Source organism: Lactuca serriola, chromosome 4 (assembly GCF_051521515.1).
Source record: "Lactuca serriola cultivar US96UC23 chromosome 4, Lser_US96UC23_V15, whole genome shotgun sequence".
Taxonomy (NCBI): domain Eukaryota; kingdom Viridiplantae; phylum Streptophyta; class Magnoliopsida; order Asterales; family Asteraceae; genus Lactuca; species Lactuca serriola.
The window spans coordinates 105,233,648-105,243,297 of NC_136411.1; the positions used below are offsets into that span (position 1 = coordinate 105,233,648).

At 35.0% G+C, this 9,650-nt stretch overlaps 2 protein-coding genes and 1 non-coding gene across 3 annotated transcripts; 1 reads left to right on the top strand and 2 right to left on the bottom strand.

The window, feature by feature from the left end:
* Positions 1 to 5,600: 5,600 nt before the first annotated feature.
* Positions 5,601 to 6,005, bottom strand: LOC145098685 (uncharacterized). Its single transcript, XM_079036296.1, has one exon. The coding sequence runs from the start codon at positions 6,003 to 6,005 to the stop codon at positions 5,601 to 5,603; it is 405 nt and encodes a 134-aa protein (XP_078892422.1).
* Positions 6,006 to 6,763: 758 nt separating this feature from the next.
* LOC145102234 (ATP-dependent 6-phosphofructokinase 2-like) lies at positions 6,764 to 8,623 on the bottom strand. The gene is made up of 2 exons (XM_079039613.1): positions 7,967 to 8,623; positions 6,764 to 7,799 (listed from the first exon to the last, which is right to left on the bottom strand). Exons 1-2 carry the CDS (start codon positions 8,546 to 8,548, stop codon positions 6,981 to 6,983), a joined length of 1,401 nt encoding a protein of 466 aa, XP_078895739.1. The 5' UTR covers positions 8,549 to 8,623; the 3' UTR covers positions 6,764 to 6,980.
* On the top strand, positions 7,831 to 7,903 carry TRNAF-GAA (transfer RNA phenylalanine (anticodon GAA)). Its single transcript has one exon. It is a non-coding gene; the product is annotated as a tRNA-Phe (tRNA).
* Positions 8,624 to 9,650: the final 1,027 nt, after the last annotated feature.

The following is a 9,650-nucleotide window of genomic DNA, read 5'->3' on the forward strand; positions in this document are numbered from 1 at the left end:
GGGTTAATTCTTATGAGTAAAAGTTACTCCAGAAGATTAGATTAGCATTTCTTGATGTTTCTGAGATCCCTAATGCATAAAAATCATATCTTGATGGCTTTGGTTCATCCATGCATGAGTTGTTGTTCATAATATGAAGTTAGAAGGTTAGAAATTGGTTTTGGGCTTCTTTGAGCCACGTAAAGGCATCAAGTTCACAACTTTCTTAGTTGAGACATTCCCAAGAGCTAGATCTATGAATTAGACGTTCAGACTTTAGTTATTAACTGCTTAATATGGATTTTGGGCATCAGGGGAGTACGTTGGGTGTAACCTCTGGGTACGCTCAATGTAACATGTTCAGCCCTGACTTCCTTTGTTGTTAAGGTTTGTACGCTGAGCGTAATGGGGTGGTACGCTTGGCATACTCACCAAAAGGTTATTTGGGTCATTTTTGGGCATTAGGTCATTATGGGTTTGGTCCATGGTTAGATGGTTCAATTAAGGGAAGGGAAAAATGGTCTTTTACCCTTAGCATGTTAGATTATAATCTGGACCATTTATTATGGGTTATTACCCTGATTATTTATTAGGGTTAATTTTAGATATGTTCAATGTGAGGAGCCGTTTAGCAGCAGTTCGAGAGTGTGATTTGTTTATCTTCATATTAAGGTGAGTTTCCTCACTGTACTTGTTGGTCGAAGGCACCAATGTCATTCCATTGGATTATGTTATAGGATGGTAGTGGTCTTTGTGATACTTATTGATATGCATGTATCTGCTTGTTGTCTTCATGACTCTTACTAGTATGATTGTATGCTTAGCTATAGGGTAAAATAGACCCGTATCGGTTGAAAGATACCGAAGGATTCGGAAGGGACTCGATGAATCGAAAGGGACTCTAGGAGTCGCAAGGGACTCAGGGGTGAAATAGACTTGTACATGCTTTAGTATGATATATATGTATGATGTATGGTATGTGGTATTTGGGGAACTCACTTAGCTTTGTGCTTACGGTTTAAGTTTATGTTTAAGGTACTTCCGGTTCGAAAGGGAATGGTTCGGCCTAATTGCAACGCATCCACCCGTGTCCATCATTTTTATGATTTTGGGATTGTACTCTGATAACTATTTTCACATGGACATACTTTTGATGGTTTGATATGAATATTTGATGGTTTTGGTTGACTTAAAAACAAAAACTTTACTTATAATTTTTGGGATGTTACATATATGATTTCCCACTTCTGTCGCCTTCTTCATCCCTTATGCCCCTCCAGTCATCTTATATTCTAGATTGATAAATATTTTGGCCATATCCTCTATATATTATGAACGTATGTTCGCTTTATCAAATACCTTATGAGAAACATTATAATACATGAGCCATGCACCATAGAGAAAGATTATATCATTTACGAAAAGGGTCCAAAACAGAATCATTGACATTTAAAGAACACAAAGTTGGCTCAATTTTGAGGTTTCATTAATATTGTGGTGGCGATCTCATCTCCAATTAACACATTCACCCTCCCACACTTTCCCCTCATTGTGGTGGCAATGCCATCTCACTACTAGAAACAAAGGTATCACTTGACAGACAATTTTGTCCCTAATTTGTCGCTGATAGCCTTCAGCGACGAAATTATTGGTCGAAAAAGCCTTGTTGCTAATAGTCAATGACGGATTTAGCGAGGGATTTGTGAAGGATTTTCAATGACAAAAATTGCTTAAGGAACCTCTGGATTCTATCATTAATACGTCGCTAATATCTGTCGGTAATCTGTTGCTGAATAGAATAGGTAACCCACATAATACATCACAATTTCTATCGCTAAGGACTTTTATATAATTAGTTTTGCTGAGCAGAATTAACAAAATAAAATTCAATTTTTATACTAAACTAAATTAAATATCAACATTCGACTAGCAAAATAAAGATTCATATTCGATTTCAAAGAATCGAAACATCACATAAATCAAGTGTCAATCTAAATCGATTTCAAAGTAACGAAACCAAATCACAAAAATTAGGTGTCAAAGTTTAATTAGTTGGGTAGGTTACATCTTTGGGTGAGTTTTAGGATGTCATAATACATCTTGGAAATTTCTTGCTTTTGGGCCTCAATTTTTTCACGGTGTGCCCTAAAATCATCCTTTATCTCCTCACGTATACGATCAACAAAAACCTACAAAGCAACAATAATTATGTTTGCACCTAATTAAACATCAAAACATATATTCAATTAAAAAGCAACATACTTTCAACTTGAAAAAAATCTACAAATAATTAATACTAGCAACATACTTTTAACTTGAAAAAATATATAAATAATTAAAAGAAAAAATAATATTTAATTAAACATCAAGTCATACCTTTCAATTAATAGCAACATGCTTTGAACTTGGAAAAAACTATAAACAATTAAAAGCAACAATAACCAAGTCTACACCTAAATAAACACCAAGTCATGTCATTTAATTAAAGCAATGTACTTTCAACTTGAAAAAATATCAACAAATAACAACCTACTTTAAACTTGAAAAAAATGCCATAAATAATTAATACTAGAAACATACTTTCAACTTGAAAAAAGATATCTCAACAAAAAGCAACCTACTTTCAACTTGAAAAAAATACCATAAACAATTAAGTGCAACAAGAACCAAGTTTCAACCTAATTAAATATCAAACCATATCTTCAACTAATAGCAATGTACTTCCAAACTGAATTCCAATAGCTCTAGGGCAGGTTATAGTAAAGTAGTTGGATAATGAAAAAGTAAAAACAAACCTCTATGTTTTCTGGAGTTTTACTTGGGGTTGTTTGAGAAGGCACCGAAAACTTGTGTGGATACAGAGCCAAATCCAAGTAATCTTCCTTTCTTAATACCTTCAGTAACTTCAACGCAAAGTTCATGATCATACGGATGATGGCTATCAATATCATCTCCATATTTAGCCATCATACCATCTGCATATGCATCTTGTTGAATCCCATTTGTGTGCAATGTTGTTCATGCTTGCACCAACCTGAATAAAAGAAAATTTAAATCCTTGAATAACTCTCATATTACCAATCTATTATAAGGAAAAATTAAAAGAAATTTAATCTAGTATTCATCATATTACCAATCTCGGAGGCCATGTTTTTCCTTTCTTTAAAGATAGCCCGTCCATCTCAGCTTCAAATCTATGGATTATTTTCGTAGTTGAATCCGTCGTTGAAAATTCAAGTTTCTAGTTGTGTCTACATCCCCTGGGGGTGTACGAGTGGTTAGTCGCCAGGGCCTCCTAATTTAGGGACAATATATAGTAATGGTGTTGGTAATTTTTTAAAATACATTTTTAATTGTTATTAAAGAAGTTTAACAGTTAGCTATATACCGAATGTAACATTTGGTTGTAATCTCGAAGTAATTTAATTGTGAAAAAAATAACAAAAATCAAAAATTCAAAATCTTATCATAATTTCTATAACTTATCAACAATTTAATGAAAGCATCTATATAAAAAAATACATATATGTTTCTAATATAAGTTCAAAAAAATGTTGTAGTTTTTGTAAACCTAATAACGGTGTGAGTAGATCATCAGTATTGTTCGTCTCTCTCATCGTAAACTGCCGTTTTTCTATCTTGAATCTTGATTTTTTGTTGAATTGCTGGTAGTCGACTTGTCCTTCTCTAAGTCCTCTAAGTGAGTCCTTAACTACATGTAGTATATCTTTTCTCTTTAAATTTCCCAAATTCCAACCGTGCTCAACTTCTTTTTCTCCAGGCTAAATGCTCATTTTTATTTGCATGATTTATTTTTGAATTCATAATGAAGTGTGTTTATCACTCTATTACTATGTTTTGTGGCTTTAGTTTTTTTTTAATGTTTTGGTATAGAGGGGTCATATAGTATAATGTCTTGTGAATTGTTTTTATCACTCTATCACTATGTTTTATAGCTTTAGCTTTTCAATGTTTGACATATTTTAAGGTCGGGGCGAGGGAGGGTGGCAATGGGCTTCCCATTTTTTTGCTTCTTATATTAATATAATATAGTCTGATACTTTAAAAGATTAGAAAACAAAAATCTTGTTTATTACTCTAACCGTTTTAAACATTAAATTTTTGATAAATATTATAAATATATATTGTTAAGTTATTAAAATTGATTTTTTTTGTTAAAAAAGATGTCTCTAACTAGAAATTTTGAACTGAGTTGTTATAAACGTAAAAGAAAACAAAAAGAATAATAATTTATTCATATTCAAACGGATTTATCAATCGATTTACCGTCAAACAAATGTCGGAACACCATTGTAATGAAGAATCAGTTGTGGAAGAACATAGAGAAGAAGAAAATGAATTGCATGTGCCAAAAAACATTGATGAGGTTGTGGAAAAACCTAGAGAAGAAGTTCATCATGTTCTGGAAAAACATTGAGAAGAAGTTGTATTGTAAATGCCAGAAGATATGCCTTGTGTAGATGAAGACATGGTCACACCAAATGGTAATGATGATAACAAAGAAGATATTCCACTGAATATCTATGATCCTAGAAGCTGGAACATCTAATAAGTGAAGACATGATGTTGAGGTAATAAATTTATGAGATGTTTGTTAGCAACTTTGAGTTTTGAATTTAGTGGTAGTAAATTTATTTAATAATATTTTACAATAAAAAATTTATGGGGCCTCATTTTGATTTTCGCACAAGGCCTCTGACATGTCAGGATTGGGTCTAATAGTGTCTACAACCCTCTCAGTCCCTGGATGGAGGAAACATGATCATATTAGAAATTATAAGGGGGGGGGGGGGGGTCCCGTCATGGAGTTGGTCATCGACAGCTCAAACTGTCTGATAGCCTAAGGTGGAAATATGACCAGGTGCCTTTGACAATCATGATGCATGTTTGATCGGTTGTTCCATGCAGCCCAACCAGCCTAATTAACGATTTTCCAAAAAGCTGATATCAACCGTATAAAATCACTATTTTCAACAATCTTATTGTTTTTGGATTGTTATTATATACCGGTATGACACAACTTTTGACACTCTATTCCAATAACATTGCTTTCATTTAATGCCTAAATTTCATTTTGTGCAGAAATTTCAAAATCCACTTGTGGATTATCCCATGATTAGTTTTCACGATTACCATACATAAGATCATAACCAAAAATGAACATCCATAAGTTTTTAAGAAATCGAACTACTAATTAACAAAACTATCATTTTTTCCTACTCTGGTTCTAAGAGTATTGGGTATGTGCAACTAGTCATAACACCAAATTGGTGCCACCTCACATGCCACATAAACAATGGTGTTATAACACCAAGTGGGGAAATGGTCATCATATTATAACAAGATGTAACACCAACATTTTTTCATGTCATAAATTTTTTTTAGTTTCATTTTTATTTTTTTCCATAATTTATTTTTGTTTTAAAAAAGTAATATATTTTAAATAAAACATAATATCTAAATAAAATATATTCTGTATAAAACATAATATTAAAAAAACAAAAAAAAAAAGACATAATTTTTAAAAAACTAAAACTAAGATTACAAGAAAAACAACATTAAAAGACAATATTAATTAAACCTAATACATAAACATTTTACTATGACATATGAGTTTTATTCCACATTGGATCAAATCGCACCAGTTCCCATGCTTTCTCGAACTCAAACATATGTCCCATCTCGACCCGATATTGTTCTTTTGCAGCTTTGAACAAATCCACGTCATTGGTTCCGCTTTGTTGTTGCATCCTAAGTCGGTTGTAAATACAATTGGATTTTGTGCACTGGTTGCTAATTTGATACCATTTACTACTAAGTATGTCCGTATTGCGATATAGTTTTTTCTTCAATATAGTGTGAAGTTTTTTGCACACCGCCTCCCAATAAGCATCTTGCTTCATCCTATTTCCACGACATTGGTCTTTTGAAGTACCACGCAACGCTTGCGCCAAAACATTTTCTTCATTCGGTGTCCACCAATGTAGAGCTTTCTTATTTTCCATGTCAACCGCTATAGTTTTCCCTTTCCCTCCCGTTTGTGTTTCAACGGATGGTTGTGTTGGAGTGTTTGGGTTTTGCTTTATTTGTTGTTGTTGAAGTATAGAAAAAAAGAATGAAAATATGTATGAAATGTATTTATAATTAGAAAAAAAATATATTTTTTATTTAATCAAGTCGTCAACGGTCAAATGGCCTAAACTTCGAAATTTAGGTGTTTCATCCGGTGGTAACGACAACAAGATGCCCCGTAACGAGTAGCCCGGGGGGGGGGGGGGTGATTCCCTCGTTACCACGTCGTTATGGCATGTCCACATTGACAATAACAAGCAAAACCAAACCCATACCGTATGCTTTAACAAAAATTTAAGAGATTGATACAGTTCCAATGAAACTGCTGGATATATACTACACTGAACATTTTGTGCCTTATCATAAAATATTTCGTCTTTTTTAGATAGAAGTTTGTAATAGGTCATCTCTAATGCATTAAACTCATAGAGAGTATACATATTGAATTAAATTCATAAAAAAAACCCACAGCTTTTCACTATACATTCTATTCAACCGTTGAATAGTAATTAAACTCAACATTCTCTCTCCTCTATATTATATTCAAATTTATTCTATTAAATTAAATTCTGGTTGTGATTGTGGATGACCTTATATTATTCAAATTTATTCTATTAAATTAAATTCTGGTTGTGATTGTGGATGACCTTATATTATTCAAATTTATTCTAGTGATGACCTTATATCATTACCACATCAGATCATTTTAATAATCAACTCTATAAGATAACCTATTTGACGTATCCTAATTCCATACAATGTATACCAACAGCAAACAAATACACAAAAAGACATGTCAAAAGAACTTCATTTTTCGCTTGAAAAAAAAAAAAAAAAAAAAAAAAAAAAAAAAAACTGAAAAATGCTGTAAAAGTAAAACCAAATCTTTCAACTGTTCAACAGAGTTCTCAACTCCTCACAAAATCAGGTTGAGTTGTGACAGATCTAACCCAGGCCCAATTATGATCCTTCGTATTCACTTCATTCTTCGTCACCGAAATCTCATCCATCGGAATATACGCATAATTCCCATTAATCGGACCCGCCACAAACCCCGTATACCCCGCCATTACACCATGAATCGCCGAGTGTGCCAAAAGCGTACAATACAAATTATCAGTAGCATTAGCAGTAACAGCCCTAATCATATACGTCGGATCAATATACTTCACTGTAAACAACTCATCCTTATGATCCCTCTCCCACCACCGCTTCAACTCCCCTTTCAACCACACTCCGACATCCAAAAACACCGGATTCCCGGATTCATCCTTCTGGGAGGCGGCATCAGTTCTCGGAATCATATCTTGCCCAGCCCCTTCCGCCACCACCACCACCGCATGACCATTTTGTGCTAACCGTTCGTCAAGAAACTCGAACAGACCTCCTTTGCCTTCTAAGTAAAAAGGGTTTTCCGGGATTAAGCAACAGTCTACGTCTCGGCTGCTTAGGGTTGCATTGAGGGCGATGTGGCCGGTGGTTCGACCCATGAGTTTGACAAGGCCGATGCCGTTGGGTGCACTTTCGGCCTCCACGTGAGCTGCGCTGATGGCTTGTTGAGCCTTTTCCACGGCTGTTTGGAACCCGAATGATCTGTCGATGATTCCCACGTCGTTATCGACTGTTTTGGGGATGGCGGCGACGCCGATGTGGAGTTTCCGGTGACGGATTTCGTTGAATATTTTCACGGCTCCACGTAGAGTTCCATCTCCACCAATTATGTACACCTGTATGTTCATAGCAACAGTTACATCAACAGCGGGGATAGCTCAGTTGGGAGAGCGTCAGACTGAAGATCTGAAGGTCACGTGTTCGATCCACGTTCACCGCATTATTTTTTTCTATAACGTTTTTTTTTTGTGTTAACAAATCAAGGAAAGTGAAGAATTAAGACCTGATTATATCCATGTTCTTCAATGGCATTGACGATCTTGTGAAGATCAAATCCACCTCTAGAGGTCTCAAGTACAGTGCCTCCTCTTTTGTGCCAGTTATGAACCATCTTCACATCAAGCTTAACAGGATCCATGGAATAAAACCCACGGTAACCCGCTTTGATTCCGAAGATCTCCGGGACTCCATATTCCTCCGACAACCCGACAACCAGCTCCCGGATGACAGTGTTAAGGCCGGGGCAGAGGCCTCCGCAAGTAACAATGGCGGCTCTGACGTTTTGGGGGTTGTAGAATATCTGTTTACGGGGTCCAGCACGAGGGTAGGATAAGTGAGGGGAGGAGGAGGAGAGGGAGGTGGTGGAGAGGTCGTAGATGGTCCGGCGGATGATGACGTCGGAGTGGGAGAGGTAGAATTCGTCGGAGGGGTGGTAAAAATGGTTGGATTCTAATGGGGTTGTTTGAGGTTTGAGGTGAGGAAGGTAGTCGGTTAGGTGGGGAAGGCGTACCAGGGTTGCATTGATGGTGAAGCTTTCAAGCGGTTGGCCGTCTTGGTGGGTTTTTGGTGGGGCGTTCTCGTTCATGGTTGCCGGAAGTGGAAAAGAGTTGGACGGAAGGAAGAAGGAGAAAAAGAAAGAGAAAAAGGATGGAGGGGGCGAAGTGTCTACGTGGCATGATATCATGTTATAGCGTGGATAATACGTGGCTAACCTGCAGTGTGGCACGAGAATACACAGCAACTGGAATTTCAAATCCGTCTTCTTGGTGGTCAAATACCAACTCCCGGCATAACATGTCGTGCGTGTCTATTCAATTAAAATTAAATGATGATAGTTATTTTGTGACAAAATTGCAAGAATGGTCAAGTAGTTTTGCCCTAAGTTGGGTGAATGGTCCAAAAGTTTCATTTTTAGTACTGAGTTTTTTTTTGTTGATATTTTTTATTAGGAAAAATTGAACTCTCTCAAAAAAAAACACTTTAAACCCATCAACAAAATCATTATCTCTACTAATTTGCTTTTCAATTTATAGTTTTTGGCGGACTACTAATTTGCTATTGCTATAATTCTTATATTTTGTAGATCGACATATTTCAACCCTTTACATTTTAAAATATCATTTTCATTATTGTGTTTTAACGTTGAAAAATATCAAATTTACTCTTTCATCTGCTAACTTTTTGTTTTATCTCCCGTTATATATGCAATCTATTTTATTCTTTTTTCTTTTTGTAATTATCATCCCTTCGACTTTCTAAATTTCCGTATGTGTCGATATAAATTAGAAGCGATCAACGTTTCAGCATAAATTGTTTTGACATAAATTTAGAACTTTTGTTCGTTGCTTTTAAAAAAATTAATTGTTTTTTTAATGTACGTGTCGGTATAAATTCGAGTTTGTCTATGTTTTAACATAATTTTTTTACGTTTTCATGCTTATTTTTATGTACGTTTCCTACATATGAGTCGGGTCACATATTATACGTTTTTAATTATTTGAACTTCCTTTCATTAACTTACAAAAATCTTACTTATGTTAATGTATGTGTCACATATAATACAATTTTTATTATTTTTGCTTGGTATGACGTTGGCCCGTGACTTTTGTGAATTATAATAATGAATCATAAAACTAGTTCAACTGGTGGATGAAATGGGTGAAAGTTGAAATTCAAAACATTTGGAA